General features: G+C 37.7%; 1 protein-coding gene across 1 annotated transcript in view; it reads right to left on the reverse strand.

The window, feature by feature from the left end:
* Positions 1–5,895, reverse strand: part of SYT14 (synaptotagmin 14) — a gene marked incomplete at its 5' end in the record, with an annotated part of 68,104 nt that extends 62,209 nt beyond the window's left edge. Inside the window, 2 exons of the mRNA XM_081314270.1 lie at positions 2,830–3,048; positions 5,022–5,895. Coding sequence (XP_081170396.1) covers positions 2,830–3,048; positions 5,022–5,895 — 1,093 coding nt within the window. The remainder of the gene's footprint in view (positions 1–2,829; positions 3,049–5,021) is intronic.
* Between the last annotated feature and the right edge of the window lie 12,531 nt (positions 5,896–18,426).

Genomic DNA, 18,426 nt, shown 5'->3' on the forward strand with positions numbered 1-18,426 from the left:
TCATAAAAGTGACAAAAAGAAAAAAAGGATCATATAAAACATCCAATTTTAACTGCAAATTCTAACATACAACAACACACCCTCATGGGGAGAAGGATGGATTAAAGGTGGATCAAGGGTCTTGATGAAACAGCTGTTTTCAGACTAAACGTTTGCAGCCAAATCGCCAAGCTCGGAGATCAAACCAACAGCCCCACAACTGTTTTCAATTGAGACAATCAAAGATGCAGCATTGCAGTTTGACCACAAGATGGTACTGGTCAGCAACAAACTGCTAATATATATACTGTATGTATGTCTCTCTCTCTCTCTCTCTCTCTCTCTCTCTCTCTCTCTCTCTCTCTGTGTGTGTGTGTGTGTGTGTGTAATTAAATCCTGTAAAAGACAATAACAATGCAAAAAATAATAATAATCAAGTTTATTTTAAGAAATCTGTCTAAAAGACAACCTCCTCCTTGAGCAGCTATTTTCCTACAAAGACCTGAGTGGTCTTTAAACAACTACAGGCTTTGTATCCTGCAACTGATTACTATATCCCAATAATTCAACAACAAACACTTGTCGTGGCCTTGGACTATTAGCACGCTTGCTCAGCACTATTCCCACTTTCTGTTTCATATCATAACATAAACAAGTAGAGCTCCACTCATAGCCTGAAGCTACTGTATGGCATAATCTTTTGCATAAATACAGTATATTCTAAGAAAAGGTATCTAGGTTTTCTAGGTATGGATCCAGGTAACCCACTTCCTCCAGAGCCTTTTGTAGCTGCAGACCTACCCCCTTCTCAATAACCTTTTGCATCCCCCCTCCACTTTGGGGGAAGGGTGGAAATTGGAGCCTCTTCCAATCCTCATAGGTAATCCAGAAGTATATCAGGTCATTGATAATGAACGCCACTGGATGATATAGGAGGCCAGGATAGTTGCATCACCATCATTCTCACTTCATTAGAGGTCACTGACAAGCATGAGCGATTTTGCATCAGTATTATGCCCCAGACTGAAACCTAACTGATAATGCAGACAATCCATTTCCTCCAGGGTCCTCCGAGCCACAGCCTGACCACCTTTAAACAAAGGAAGGTTGAAGATTGACAAAAAATTGTCCAGTACTGCTGGGTCCAGGCATGGCCTCTTGAGGAGGGGGCAGACTATCACCTCCTTTAAAGTAGGTGGAAACTCCTTTTCAGCAAGGAAGCTTTTATCATAACTTGAATACAGCTGTGTATTCTCAGGAGCCTTTAATCAGCCAGGAAGGACATGGGTCTAATACGCTGGTGCCAGAGCTTACAGTCCCAAAGATTCTATTCCACTTTTTCAAAAGCCACCCAATCAAACTGAGCCCAGATAACCAGACAAAACAAAGGACCACTCATCTTCCTAGGACCAGAACAGCTGGAGGTCAACGCTGAGTGCATCCTAAAACAATTTTTCAACAGATGCTTTCACAGTGGCCCTAGAAAGGTTTATCTAACCACTTCCTTATCCAGAAAGGACCAGATCACCTGAAACAAGGTCACCAGGAGACTATCAAAGAAACAGGCATGTTTCACCAACCCTTATTGCTACAAGTTAGTCCTTAATAAAGGCTCTTACTTTATCTGGTCAGAACCATTCTTCATCTTCCACCAGAGACAATATAAGCATCTCTTATGAAACTTCATCTCCCAGAGTTCCTCTGAGAACCAGAGGGACATCTGGGCTCCAACCACATAGAGAGTTTGCATAGGCATAATCTATAAGGCTGCTGTCCCTTGTTCATTCTAAACAGTGACTAAGGCCTCGATTGAAGCATAGACCAGAGCTGCAGGACTTAGCCCAAGTTTCCTCTGGAACTATCAGGTCTATCAGGCAGTTAAAGGTAAAGGTAAAGTTTCCCTTGCACACGCGTGCTAGTCGTTTCCGACTCTAGGGGCCGGTGCTCATCTCTGTTTCAAAGCCGAAGAGCCAGCGCTTGTCCGAGGACGTCTCCGTGGTCATGTGGCCGGCATGACTAGACGCCAAAGGCGCACGGAACGCTGTTACCTTCCCACCGGAGTGGTCCCTATTTTTCTACTTGCATTTTTACGTGCTTTGGAACTGCTAGGTGGGCAGAAGCTGGGACGAGTAACAGGCACTCATTATGCTACGCGGCACTCGGGATTCGACCCGCCAAACTGCCGACCTTCTGATCAACAAGCTCAGCGTCCTAACCCACTGAGCCACCACGTTAGGATGGATTAACTGAATAGGTTGTTCCTCCTCTTGCAGCAGGGGCAATCTGGTAAGCTCCAAAGCTAGCAGGAAGTGCTCCATCAGGTATTTTAAAATTCAGTGATACCTTTATTTTACAATAAAGTTTGTATGCAAATTTCCATAGCAATTTATGTCATTTGCAGTATGCCATCATTATACAACTTTGTCATTTCTGTAATGAAAATAAAAATTTGAATGAAAAAAATGTCATTTATTTAAATCATGAAATTGACATAAATTGACATAATGTAATTTGCATCAATGCTCATAATGTTGTTCTCATGCAATTGACAGAAAATTGTTCTGATGAATGAACGATTAGAATAACAGACAACCTTCTTTACCAACTGGTCTTTTAAACCAAGATTTCACATTTATTGCTTTCTTTCAGGTTGACTTTACATATACTAAGCACTCAGAAAACAAACACATTTTAAACATCCAGGTTTTTTTACCCACAAATCCTAAACTATTTCCAAAGTACAGTCATTTTTAGGGTGTACTGTTATCTATAATTTTTATCTTACAAATGCAATGTCTTTAAAATACTTTTTAATATGAGAAACAAGAACTATAGCAAATCATGTCATACCTTCATCTACAGAGGCTTCACTACTATACCCATCATATTCTGCAGACAAAGGACTATACTTTTGTCTGGTTTCCCAAAGATAATTTTTCTGTTGTCTACTGTCGCCTGCTGGTGGCCATGAATTTTGTGTTCTTGACAAGGCTTCATGGTATTTACCCAGTGCCTCATCTTCACTCTCCGATGATGAACCATGCTGGTCTTTATTTCTATATAAGTTATCTATTTTGGGAAAAGAGAAAAAAATTAACAGATGGTGATATATTTGTTATATTTGGCTAGACACTGAGTAGCTTAAATATCAAAATAACCAGACAATCAACTAAATGTATTCATTTATTAGTTTTATTAATGCTTCAGAAAGCACAAAACCTCTAGTGGAGAAATAATCAGGTTCTAAAGGAATATCAGGGTTATCTCTGTTGTTTTGTAGCTTTTTGATATCATTTAATTCCTCCATTTGCGTTTTATTTTGTCCCATCCCAATATTTCACTGAATTTCTTACTTTTCTTTCTAGAAAGGGTATCAGATTTATAAATAACATTGAAATAAGTAGTTTACATTATTCTCTCTATTGGATACATATTTTTATTAACAAAACCTGTTTACAGTTGTTGTTTTTTTAGCAGAAAACGTCAGTAGGATCAGATCTTATTAATATTTGAAAAGAAGATCGCAAGAAAATTCCAAGGCTGCAAGCTAGTTTGGGAAGTCAAAAAATACAGAGAAAGAAAACAATAAGAAACTAGTTCTATATTGTTGCTATGCAGACTAATGGATGATTCCAGGAAGTCATCAGGAGTTGTATGTCTAAAGCAAATCTTTTTCTTACCAAGCAGGAGAATGACTTCATTATGACTTCATAATTTCTATGTAGGTTCTCTTTTACTATTATTTCTGAGAGATTCATATGGGTACCGGTAGTTCTTGAATTACAACCATTTGTTCAGTGATTGTTCAAAGTTAAAGCAGCTCTGCACTAATGGTACTTACGCCTGGTCCCCAAAGTTATGCTGTTGTAGCACCACTGTGGACATGTGATGAAAATTCAAGCCATTGTAGTCTGCTCACACTTATGACGGCACAGGGGCTTCTACTCCCCACACCCACCTAATTCACCCCATTTCTGGCTTTTTGCCTCCCTGCATTCACCACCCCTGCCTCCTTGCATTCCATTGCTCCAGCTGACCAAGCATATCCAGCCTGGTTCTTCATGAGGCAGCAGCTGGCCATGTGAGGCCTTCTTCCCATGCTCCTATGTTGCAATTTCTTCATGAGACCGGAAAGAAGGGCTCACACGGCCAGCAATTCATGAACTGGGCATGCTTTGTCAACTATGGAAAGTATTATTTTTATTCAATATGATACATACAAAGATCAAGGAAAAACAGAGGTAAAATGTGAAAAAAGTTCAATAGCTGGTATTTAAGATAAATAGCAATGTTTAGTACAGAAAAAATGTTTTGAAACCTTAGAGGTATGAGGGTGAAGCTTGTTCTCCAAGCTTGTGGGAGAACGAATCTTCACCCTCATCCTACACCCGAGCTACAGATATTCACCATCTTAGAGGTATGCCAGTAAATTGTGCAAATCAGTATTCAGAAATTGTATACAGTGTTAGCAAGAATATAATGCAATTTAGGTAATCATTTTTTCACTGACTCTCTGAACCTCTGTTGTTGCCTGAAAACCTCTCAAAAGGATTTGAAACTGGGGGTGTATATTACTTTGGATTTGAACACAAAATGATATTTTTGGAATACCTGGGAACATAAAAAAGAGTAACTATCTACCATTCCTTAAACAAAATGCATCTTCTTTTGGAGGCTGCACAGCATCTTTTTCTACAAAAACATAGCGTATTTCGAGGAGTGGCAGGAGACAGATATTAAATTTGTGCTGCTACATACTCTGGAGGACCTTTATGCCTTCAAATCCAAATATTACACAGTCTTATTAGAGAGCCCTTCTGAGCCACAGAGACAAAATTGTAAGTGGTGAAAGAAGAGAAGGAGCCATTTTATGAATTGTACTTTTCGTTCATAAAAATAGAGCTACAGTTCTAGAAAAATACACATCTCATAAAAAGAACTGTTTTATAGATACATGAATTCCATAAAACAGCTAAGAAGAATGTAGTAAAAGATCTGGAAAGGCTGAATGAATTAAGTATGGCTATGATATGACACCTCACCTTTTTCTGGTGTCTTCTTACTACTCACTTCTTTTAAAAAACTTTCTGAGTACTTATTCTTTTCCTTTGAAATATCAGATGTTACATTTTCTTCTTGCTTTGTCACAAGTGTCTTGTATTTGTTTCCTTTTACTTCATGACAACGGTTTAGTTTTTCAGATCTTGAGTCTGACAGTTCTAGTGTTTGTTCCTCAGTTTCTTCCAAATTCCTGAATGAAATACTATGTACTTCTTTAGTGTTTTTCAAGTCAAGTTCCGTTGGGTTTGGCTTTATTTTTTCACACACACTTTCATTAGATTGGTTTGACACAGTATGTGACTGTCTACCTGATTCATGATTAAGAAATTCCTCTGGCTTATAAGTACCGTAATTCTCTCTACAATCTTTTGGTATCTGTTTTTCTAAGTACCGGTAGTTAATTTTGCACTGAGCATGTTTTATATGTGACTCACAAATTTTTGTCTCAATAAAAAAATTCTTTGGTTCAGGAACATTTTGCTGAGAATCTACTTTGCCTTTATCAGGACAAAGCCCCCTACCATCATCTGTACATATTTCTGAAGAAGCACTTTGTCTGTGTTTTTCTTCTGGTACACATTCTTCTCTCACAAAATTTTCTTTAACGTTATTTAGTGAGGTCACTTTTTTATCTTTGTCTGGCAGAAGTTTACCTTCTTGCACTCTACTAGTTGTGCATTCTGTCTGAAAACTGCTCAACATGCTTGTTACCTGCTCTGTAATAGAGTCAGCTACTGTGTAGCTGACATCACCAACAGCACTAGTAAAATCATCTACAGCGTTACTTAATGTGTCAACCAGGGAAGACACAGAAGGAACTCTGAGATTTTGTTGCAAATGTTTGAAAAATGACATATTTCAATTGTATACTAATAAATTAATATGTTACAAAAAATCACAATATTGTGAATGTGTCACTCCAACAATTTATTTATCTTTAACTAAAGGGCAATTAAGATTAGTCTTCTGGTTTGATTATCTTGAAAGGAATAAATAGGAAAAGATATTTTCTTTATGAAGCCAGAATCAATCCTTTTCTAGGATTTTTACAATATTATAGTAAAACATGAACTACATATAACCAGATATTTAAAATATTGAACAGCAGATACTGGATTTTATTCTACACCTGCAAAGGAAAAGTTTAAATATTTAAAGAATATACCAAAATGAATATGCTTTGGGTTACTACAAAACAATAATTAATAACATGCATCCCCTGCCTTTTTCCTAGTATAAAGAACTTATACTAGAAGTTATGCCCTAATATAACTTCATTCCAGACTGCAAACATTCTAAAGGCATGGATATGATCTAAACAAAATATAAACATAAAAGCCTAATTTAAATTAATGGGTTTATCTAATTTCTGGTTGCACTCAATGTAAATAAAAGTTAAAACCCATCCACCATACTCATTAGTTAGATGTAGTGTTTTGAGACACTGCAGCAACATCCAGGTCAGGGCTATGATGGTGCACTCAGTAGTCAGAAAGGACAATGTATCAGAAAGGAAATAACTCAATAACTAATCTTAGCTTCGGTTGGATAGTCTCTAGCTTTCTTTATATTGAGTCATCTATAAGAACATTCTCCCATATATCTTGGAAAATACATTTGTTTTGCTATATATTAGTATGATGGTATAGTTTATTAATTGTATTTAGGAAAGTGTTTTTTTTTCCAAATGTTTTAAAAGCTCAACACTTCAACTAAATAAAATAAAATAATTTCCCTAAATAAATAATAATGACCAAGCACTATAGACACATTGATAAAAATATTGAGTTTACCAGATATGTTTTTATTTCAACCAAACTTTCATTCCATGATACATTACTGCCCTAGAAGTTTTCTACGTCTTTCAAAATCATATGTTGCAGAATTTTATACTTACGCAGTTTGTCCTGTGAATTTTTTTGGGAACTGCAATGGGAATTAAGGTCTGGGAGACCTCCAATATTTTCAAAACACATCTTCTTGTTAATATACAGAAAAAGAATCAACAGCAAGATGATAAGTACCCCAACTGCTGATAGAAATCCAACTGCCTCAGGAGATACTAGAAGAAACAAAACCATAATCAGAGTGCAAGACCAACACAATTTATAAAAACCAGATTATCATATCTTACCCTAAATTATATGCAAGTACATAATAAGTAGTCCTCAACTTATGATCATAATTGAACCCACGATTTTGGTCATAAGACATGATGGTCATGACTTATGTGACCATGCTCAATTTTATAATTTTTTGTAGTGGTTGTTAAGTAGACGCCATGATTGTTAAGTGAACTTATTGATCATTATTGGGCGATTTTTCCAGAAATCAGAAATAAATGCCAGTTTCCAGCAAAACTGTCATGCAGGTAGTCCTCAATTACAGTCAATTACTGTTTAAATTACAGTGGTGCTTGCAACCATTGCTTGAAATTATGGCCATGCAGTGCCTCTGAAGCTACGTGATTGCGATCTGGGCTCTTGGCTTGTGGTTGCACACTTTCAATAGTTTGCTAAGCCCTCTGTGAAAATGTGATTGGCATTTGCAATCTTCCCTTCTAGCTTCTGGTCAACTGGGAAGCCAGCAGGGAAGGTTGCAAGTTGCTTTGTTTTTACAGCATAGTGCACCAGCTCCCCTCCCTGCTGCGGGCTAGAAAGTCCAGGGCAGATAGGACAATGCTGCTGCCGAAACATGAAACTCTCCTAGTATCATTTATACAGTGCATCACACCAGCTTCCTGCCCTGAGAAGAAAGAAAGAGAGAAAGAGAGAGGGAGGGAGGGAGGGAGGGCCAGCATGCTGAGCTAGAGAAAGGAAGCTCGAATCATCGTGATCCCAAGCTTCCTTTCTTCTTTTGCTCTATTCTTTTAGCAACCACATCTGGGAAGGCTGGGACAGCAGTAACTGAGCAAGGCCTCCACATGGACACCTCACTTCATGACTTCAATGACCTACAATTGTATTGGGCAGACTCCATTACAGTACCAAGTTTAGGACTACCTATAAATCATGGTCACATGACTGCAGGACACTGGAAGCAGCCCTAAATATGGGTCAGTTGCCAACAGCTCAACATATGAGTTATGTGACAGAAGAGGGCACCCAAATATTGGAACTTTGAATCCAGTATCATGAAGGCTTTAGATTCTGAATCTGATGATGACATGGAGCTAGCTCCTGAGGTATCTATGGAAGGCAAGCAGTTGGCACCAGTTGAACAGCCAATTGAGTGGCAGAAGAGGTGGGGCTGGTCAAAAGACAGAGGGAACAGCTGCTGCTGTTATGCAGTGAGGAAGATGAACTGCCACCCCTTTCCAATGCAAGGGCACACAGAGCAAAGTGTAGGGAAGAGCAATGGAGGTCAGTGAGGCTACTTGTGAGAAAGCAACCCTACTTTCCCAAATGAGACACACTGGGCTGTTCTGAGGAGCTTGGAATTAGAAATGATGTCAAAAAAAATCCTTTGTTACTCCAACTCTTTGTGCCTTGCCTCATTTCACTTTGCCTTGTCTCACCTCGTCTCACCTTGTCCCTTTGCCTCATGCTTTTGGGAACCGACCTGTCCACAACCTCTTCTATGCCTTCGACTCCAGAACCATCTGACCCCTCTTATGCTGACTTCCTGGAACTTGGAACTCTTTATTTATCCAAGCTGCTAGACACGTGGGAACTTGGTTACTTTACATGCATTGGAACATGGCTTTTTGTTACACGTTATAACTAAAAGTTTGCAACTGCCTCATGGGTGTGTGCGTGTGCTTGGCCCGAGACAGGACATCTGAGTCATAAGTAGCTTTTTCAGGTTGCATTGTAACTTAAAATGGTAGCTAAGTGACTGGTAATAAGTTCAGGACTAGCTGCAGGATCTACTGTCTGATTTTAAAACTTAAATCTGACTTGATTACCAATCAGTGACAAACTCTGGACTCTTATTTTAGAATGCCATCAATGATTTCTCATATAAATTCTATCAACCAATCACTGAAGGTAGATTATCTTTTCCAATGATCCCAAAGAGTAGTTGGAGTCAAACTTTTTGCATCATGACAGGTCTCCAAATTAATTGCCTGTATTTCTGTCTGGTTTCTGCAGTTCCCAACGCTATCCTTTGGACTACAGCAGGGCTTCCCAAACAGGGGTGCTCCCACCACCCTGGGGGTGCGAGATGATAATCCAAGGGGTGCAAAAACTTGGGATTTCAAAATTATAGTGCATATGCATAATTTGTTGCCGTTATTTCGAACCTTTGTAAGGGGTGCGAGAATATATCAGAAGCGTTCTAGGAATGCGGGGTATAGAAAAGGTTGGGAGCATCTGGACTACAGCATCAGAGGAAACAGCAAGTAGCAATCTTAGGACCATCAGAACTAACAAGACAGTATGTGAAACTGTACGTGGAGCTGTTCAGGGAGGAGGGGAATGTAAGTTAACTTATGCTCAAAGCAAAACCAGTCTAAAAGGCAACACTGAGTACCTATGCAAGTAGTCCTTGCTACCAATGGCAATTAGGACTGCGTTACTAAGTGATGCCGTTCTAAAGTGTGATGCCCTATGATCACACTGAATTACAATGGCAGTTGTAGCATTCCTGTGGTCATCATTAAGCAAGTCCTATGTGGTCATTAGGAATGATGTCACATGATTGCTTTTTGGAACCTCCTGCCATCTTCTCATTGTCTTTGCTTGTCAGAAGCTGAAAGCCAAGGTTGCAATCACATAACTACAAGCTTACTGCCAACCACTCGAAACATGATCATGTGACTGCAGGAATGTTGCAACAGTCACAACTGCAAGGACCGGTCATAAGTCTCCTCAAACTGTCACAGTTTGTTAAAAACGACTAACTGTATGACGTCTCCTAATCTGAGAGAAAAAGCTTCTGATTCTGGACTGTGGAAATAATATTTTTGGATATTTTTTTGGAAAAATTGAACGTTTTTTAAAAATTAATTTTTACGTTTTATATAATCATAAATCCAAAATTTACTTAATGGTCTGTTATTGTCCTTTATATATTCAGATGGTAGCAGTAGTTAAGAATTATTTGAAGCACTTGTAACTGGGGTGTCAACTTTTTTGTGCACATTTGAAAAACAAATGTGAATTTTGATTTATTTACTTAGTTACAATTAAATATAATTAACATAAGAAACAAAAAACAAAAAAAATCCTCTTCTGTCATATTTCAAGTTATCAAGTTATAATTTGATAAAAATGTTTGAGATCTCCGAGAACCATATTCAAAGTTTTTGTAGCTGCATGTAATGCTGTATCCTCAAGTAATGGATCCTTGCCCTACAGACCTAGATATCTTAAGGAATGTCTTTTTCCATATAACATTTTCTTTCATATTTATGTAGGAAATTTGTTTCATATTCTTTTTCTATTAGATATGCAGTGATAAATTATAAATGGCAGGACTTTACAGTTATTATTTGTAATATTCTTTTTGCCAACAATAGTTAAAGTGTTCTTAATATATTACACAGTTTGCAACATGTGTTTTTTAAAAACTGAAAAAATGAATACAATGTTCATTATTAAGTTTGATATCAAGTGACTTATCTTAAAAAACATTAAGAGCACAAATATTCCTTTCACTTTTGCTAGAAGCTTGGCTCTAGTTTAACCAGAACTCAAATTATTTTTTCACTATTAACAGTTGTAACACGTTTGAATGAGGTTAGGAAGAAAGTTTAAATCTAATCCTTTTCTCAAGAGAAACTGACATTCTGGGATAATCCTATTTTGAAAATGGCAGGAAAACAGCAAGAAAACTATTGATATTCTGGATCAGCTAACCATTAAACTGTCTTTCAAAATAGTCACTATTGCAGTTTGTGATCCTATCAATAAATACAAGGAATCCTGTTCATCACAATCAGGAATCAAGGCAACATGATATTATGATACAAAGCATATTTAATGCAATCAAAATATTAATTATAAAGCTGTAATCAAGTATATTTACTTGTCCCTTTACTTGTCCTAAATAAACCCTTTATTTAATGCTATTTAATGGGGTTAAGGGAATACAAGAAAGAGGGTGAAACTTTAGCATCATCTAGATCAGTTTAATGACAAATGTATGTATTTGGAAGATGTATCTTGTATCAATTGGCACACTTGGATCATCTTTAAGGAGTATAAACAGCCTTTATATAGAAGACATGAGTTTATATTAATACATTTAATAAATCTATAATTCAATTGAAAAATGGCATCAAGCAGCATTTCTATTTCCAAATAAAGAATGAGGTACAGTGCAGTACATTATGCTGTATACCACCTCAATATAGTGGTAAGCATTTAAGTGGGCATAAATGAAACAGAAGCAGTATTTTTTTTTTTATTGAAAAGTTTTAAAAATACAGTTTTCCTTTAAAAAACCCCCTTCCCCCTCCCTCCTCCCCTCCCTACCTCCCCCCTTCCCCCCCTCCCCCCCTCCCTCCTCCCCCCCCACCTCCCCCTAACCCCCCTCCCCCCCCCGGACTTCCCAGAGCTAAATACAAGGTATATATATATAAAAAAGCAATCATAAACAACCATATACTAACAACTATAAATTCTAAAATCCATCACTCTCTAACTTATACAGGATCAAACAAAACTTAGCATTATTAAATATATATAGAAGACAAAATAAAAAAAGAAAAAAGAAAACGAAAGAAGACTTATTCAAATGCTAGATAAAACTTCTTGACCCTATACTTATTCTGGATAAACTCAATCCATTTTCTCCATTCCATAATATAATGTTCTTGCGAGTAATCTTTCAAATAGGCCGAAATCTTCGCCATCTCTGCCAAGTCGGAAACCTTTAAAATCCACTCTTGTATAGTCGGCAGTTCCTCTTTCTTCCAATATTGACCTATCAAAAGTCTTGCTGCCGTAACTAAATTCAACATCAACTTAGAGTCCACAACTGTAGCGTCAACAATTATTCCCAACAAAAAAAATTGCGGACAAAACTTTATCCTCCGTTTAAAAATCTTCTGCATATTCCACCAGACTTTTATCCAAAAAGCCTTGACCTTTTTACATGTCCACCATATGTGAAAATATGTTGCCTCTTCATCACCACACCTCCAACATTTAGGCTGATAATTCGGATACATACTTGCAAGCTTTTTAGGATCTAGATGCCATCTATAAAACATTTTGTAAAAGTTCTCTCTTAAACTTTGAGCTTGAGTGAATTTTACATTCCTCACCCAGATCTTTTCCCACGTGTCCATTGTAATAACTTCCTGAATGTTTTGGGCCCATTTTATCATACAATCCTTAACAAGCTCTGTTTCTGAATCGATCTCTATCAATGCAAGATATATCCGTTTAATATGTGCTGGTCCTTGATTTCTAATTTGCTTTATCAAATTTTCATCAGTCGTTGCAAATCCATTTTTTTGGTCTTCTTTCCACCTGGCCTGTAACTGAATATATTGAAACCAAGTCTGAACAACCTTCTCTTCTCGCAAGAAACTATATGATTTCAAGCACCAAATATTCCTTTCCAAACTTAAAATTTCCTTGTAAGTAGTCTCATCATGTTTGAAACCAGCATGTATATTTTCTATTGCGTGTTTTGGGATTGCCCACAATGGTATCTTGCTGCTTAACTTATGTCTATACTTCTTCCAAACTCTCAGCAATGCCTGTCTTAAAATATGCATCCTAAACACAGTATCTACCTTCTTATCATACAACAAATATGCATGCCAGCCAAACAACAGATCATGGCCCTCAAGATTTAATAACCTCGATTGTGTCAAATTAATCCAATCACTTATTCCTACTAGTGCAGCAGCTTCATAATATAATTTAAAATTAGGCATTTTAAGGCCACCTCTCTCACGAGTATCCTGCATAATCTTAAGTTTAACTCGTGGCTTTTTCCCTGCCCACACAAATTTATTGATACCACGCTGCCATTCCTCCAAGTTAGAGTCTTTCTTAAGAATCGGTATCATTTGAAATAAGAATAAAAATTTGGGCAGGACATTCATTTTCACTGCTGCAATCCGTCCCAACAAAGACAATTGCAATTTTTCCCAACTCTCCAGTTCTTTTTGAATTTTCCCCCATAACTTTTCATAATTATTTTTATATAGCTTTGTATTAGAGGGCGACAAAATCACCCCCAAATATTTAACCCTTTTAACAATCTCAAATCCAGTTAATCCTTCTAGGAGAGCCTTCTGCGAAACTGTCATATTTCTAGCCAAAATTTTAGTTTTCTGTATATTTACTTTAAATCCAGAAACCTTCCCATATTGTGTTATTATCTCCATCAGGTCCACAACAGAGTTCTCTGGCTGGGTCACTGTAACAACCAGATCATCTGCAAATGCTCTCAATCTGTAATCCTGATCTCCAACTTGTATCCCCTTAATTTTTTCCGAATTCCGAATCTTAACCAATAATATCTCTAATGTTAATATAAATAACAAGGGCGATAGCGGACAGCCTTGCCTTGTGCCCTTCTCAATATTACATACCGTTGTCAAACTATTGTTAACTATAATTCGGGCAGTTTGTTTTTGGTATAATGCCCTAATCGGTTGTAAAAAATTTTCCCCAAAATCCATTTTGTCTAAAACTTTCAACAAAAATTGCCAGTTCAATTGATCAAAAGCCTTTTCAGCATCTAAAAAGATTAGCGCAGCAGAGATCTGGTTGTGCCTTTCCAAAAACTCTAACACATCAACTATATGTCTCACATTAGTTTTCATTTGTCTTCCACTAATAAACCCCGTTTGGTCCCCATGAATCACCTGTTGCAGAACCCTCATCAGTCTATTAGCCAAAACCTTAGCAAATATCTTATAATCTGTATTTAAAAGCGATATCGGTCTGTAATTTTTAACTAAAGTAGCATCCTGGTCTTCCTTCGGAATCAAAGAGATAAAAGCTGTTCTCCAAGACGGGGGCACCTTTCCCCCCCTCTGGATTGTCTGGAACAGTTCCTTTAACGGTTTTATCATCTCTAATTGTAAGTTTTTATAATAGGCCGCAGTCAAGCCATCAGTGCCTGGTGCTTTATCCACCTTCAGTTCCTTAATAGCTATAAAAATTTCTTCTTCTGTAATCAGTTGGTTAATCCCCTCTTTTTGTACTTGCGTAAGAACCGGGATGCTAGCCTTCTCCAAATACGTATCAATATCTTTTGCATTAATGTCCTCTTTAGTATATAATTTCGAATAAAAATCCACAAAGGCATCCTTAATAAGATTCTGTTGATACACAACCCTTCCTTTATGCTCAATCTTATCTATATTAGATGCCCTTTGTTTTTTCCTCAGTCTATAAGCCAACCATCTGCCTGGCTTATTAGCATTGCAAAAAGTATTATGCCTAGCAAACCGCAGATTGGTCGCCACTTGATCAGCCATTAATTTATCAAATTGTCCTCGTAACAGTCTAATAGCCTCCTTGATCTTCACCTCCTCTGGGTTCAAAATCAAAGCCTTTTCTTTTTCCTTTATTTCATTCTCCAGTTCTTTCCTTCTAGTTTCCACTGCACGTCTATGTCTATTATTCATATATATCAACACCCCTCTCATATAGGCCTTGCTAGCATCCCAGACCATATCCATAGAGGTACCCTTATTCATATTCATCTCAAAAAAATCCTTCATCCGCTGTTTGCATTCTTCCACATTTCTCTGATTTCTAAACAAATTCTCATTTACGCGCCATGAGCGTCTATCTCCTCTTTCCTTATCAATCTCCAACCACACTGGACTGTGATCAGAGATAATTCTTGCGCAGATTTTCACCTTTTTAGTTCTCAAAAGAAGATCATTAGTCAACAAAATAAAATCAATCCTCGAAAAAGATTGGTGTCTATCAGAATAAAATGTATAATCCTTCTCCCGCAAATGTCTCTCACGCCAAATATCTCGCAATTCCAGGTCATCCTTCATTTCAAAAAAAGATTTAGGCAGTCTAGCGTGACTTGGAATGCGTTTAAAGGCTCCAGCCTTATCCAACTGTACATCCATAACTCCATTCCAGTCCCCCATAAAAATAAAGGATTTATAATCCAACTGGGTAAGCTTTGTATGAAGTAAACTAAAAAAGTCAGCTTGTTGTTGATTTGGAGCATATAATCCAACTAAAAGCGTCTTTTTACCTTCAAACAACAGCTCGATCATAACATATCTTCCATGCTTATCTGCTTCAATTAGGTCCGCTGTTAAGGCACTTTTAACATAAACAACCACTCCATTTTTCTTATTCTCTGCAGAAGCAACAAATTGCGTACCCAGCCTCGAGTTCAATAAATACTTTTGATCCAAAACTCTAATATGCGTTTCTTGCAGGCATATAACATCTATCTTAAATTGTTTTAAATATTGAAAAACTTTCTTCCTCTTCTGCGGTGAGTTTAGTCCATTAACATTCCAGGTTAAAAATTTAGTTGCCATGTATATCCTCGAGAAGCTCTTGGACCACAGCTTTGATAGGACTGGTTACTTTAGGCCGTGCTCCTCCCACAGCTTGGCTATGAATGCGATGTGAAGAATCTGAAGACTTTTGCTGATCTTGTTCTTTTATTTTCTTTGCTCGTTTTAAAGCAGCACGCGTCACTCTTTGCTCTCTAGGATCATCCAAAAAGATTGTAGCTTGATCTCCTCCAGCACCATTTTCCTCTGTTTCCTCCTCTTGTTGTTCTTCTTCTCCAGATCCCTTTCCAGCTTCCAGGAGCGTTAATGGGGTTGCTTTTAAGACATTATTGTAGAAATCACGTGCTTGTTTCACAGTAATCAGCCTATACCTTTTACCTTCATACATCACCATCAGCCCCTCTGGAATCTCCCATCTGAACCTTATATCTCTTTGCTTGAGCTCTTGCACAAGAAATGTATAGTCCTTTCTTCCCCTTAAAATCCTTGGAGGAATTTCTTTTAAAACCAAGACTTCTTGTTCAGCAATCACAACCTTAGCATCATAGGCAGCTTGTATAACTTGATCTCTATTTTCTCTTTTTGCAAAATAAACCACCACATCTCTAGGCAACTTTCTCTGTCTGGCAATCCATGAATTCACCCGAAACACTTTATCCATAGCTGCTCTTATTTCAGATGCTGGCTGGTTCAATACCCCTTCGAGAGCCTCAGAGATCAGCTGCTTTAAATCTTCTTTAACATTCTCTTTTAAGCCTCTAATTCTGACAGCAAACTGCATCTGGTAATATTGGGCATGGCTTAACTCCCTTTCCAACTTGCCTCTTTCAATTTCATTCTCCCGTGCTTTTACTTCTAGTATAGCATTCCTTTGAGCCAAATCATCCACTTTTTCATCTAAATCTTCCACACATTCCGCCACTTTATGCACTGAAGTCAAAATGTCTACCTTCATCACGCTGTACTTCTGTTCCATCCTCTCTTCCATTCTTTCCTCAAATTTCTCCAATTTCTCCTCCATCTGTGCAAATTTATCAGCAATTGATTGATTAATTGATTCCAAAAGTACCTGGGCATGTTTATCCAAGGCATCTCGCAAATCCTTCGATGTCAGCACTTCAGGAGGGTGCAATGCCTGTAGTGATGATTGTTGCACCGGCGAGGATCCTCCACTCCGAAGAGTTTTAGAGGGAGGTTTAGCCGCCATCTTTTAATCCTCAATTATGACGCACTTTCAATTAAAGTTTAAAAAGTCCAACAAGTTAGAGAGTACAGTAAAATAGTCCTCTTCACCTTTTCCTCTTGTACCGCTCTGCCTGCTCCTTTAAATCATAGTCCTTTCTTCAGGCAGGGATGGTTCGCAGACGCCTGGCTCTGCTCCAGGAAGTTCGGAGCAGAGACGACGGCCAGCTGGGAGCAACCCAGGCTTCGGGGGAGTTCGATCCTTCAGCCGCCCAAGCTCGAAGCTCAGGCGGCCTCGGAGAACTCTACCCCTACCTGGGGCCTCACCCCCTCCTCTTCTCCCGAGGAAGGGGCTTCAATTTCGCCCGAACAGCTGATCGGCGCTGTTTCGGGCGAAAAAACAAACAGCTGAGCCGCGGGCAGCCAGGGGAGGCTGTCTTCAGCGCTGCGCCGCCAGCGGAAGTCCGAAACAGAAGCAGTATTAATTCATTACAGAACTGACTCCTCATCAGTTTAAATGCCAGGAATTGATACCAATTATATAGATGACATCTACAGTGACATCCTAAATAATTATTCAAAATTGTATCCTGAAAGCTATTAAAACATTAAAAAGTAAATTAAATGAATGATACATTTTCTAATTATTATCAATACTTTAAACATTTTTAACAAGCCTGGATAGTTAGATTTAACATTGTTAATACATACAGAAATACAAAGAATGATTAAGATTTACTAATTTTTACTATATCTATTTTTCTTTAGCAAATTAAAATAACATACTCCTTTACCACAAAATCAATATTTCTTTCACACTTAAAATTCCAACTATACTTGAATATAGACCTAAGAATATTATTTAGTAAGATAAAATAGATAGAATTATATTTGCAATGTTTTCTTAACTTACATAACGTGTTGACTCACAATTTCCAATGGCATATGCCTTGTATATTTATCTCACTTCATGTCATTGATAGCTTAATTATTAATGATGTCAGTGAAATGTTATCTGCCTTGTGTACAAATGAAACTAATATGGGCTTTATCTGAAACCCATCATAGCCAATTAATATACTTATGCTTTAAAATTCCATTCAATTTGAAGTTAAACATAACATAAAGAAGAAATCTAGCAATTGACAAGTGTAAAATGCAAGCATTATTTATACCAGGAGCAAAGCTCAAATTTTATACATCTTTTTCGTGCCACGCAATCAACAGGCTGAGGGAATCACAATTCTGGAAAGAAGTGGTGGCTACCTGTGTCTTGAAATGTAAGTGATTTATCTAGTCTTGGGTTAGCTTCTAACTTTGATCTGGCTTCATTGCAACTTAACATTGAGTTGAGGCATTAGGCTAGGATGAGAATATGAGATGATAGGTCACAATACGCAGTCCTGGAAGAAAAGCCTCCATAATGGGCCAAGGTGTGGAATGCGAAGGGCCAACCTGTCATGAAGGCTGGTACGGAAGCAAAATGTCATTATTTCTCTGGAAATAATGTAAGCACTATTATGTCGTCCTCCACTACCTGCAACTAAAGAAGTCCTTATTAACAAAGCAGTAGCACACCCATCCATAGATGATAGGATTCTAACAATGTTAAGAAAATTGCATTAGCTCAAAATCCATTTCTCACAGGTCATGATGAGCACTGAGGTACTAAACATCAATGGACCAGTGCAGAGATTTCAGGATGTAAAGTGAGATATTCTTTTCTTGTCCCTAATCTCTCAACTCTGGCAATATACATAGATATACAATATACACAGCATAATTAAAAACTA

This window comes from Vipera berus (assembly GCF_964194415.1).
Source record: "Vipera berus genome assembly, chromosome: 1".
Lineage (NCBI taxonomy): Eukaryota > Metazoa > Chordata > Lepidosauria > Squamata > Viperidae > Vipera > Vipera berus.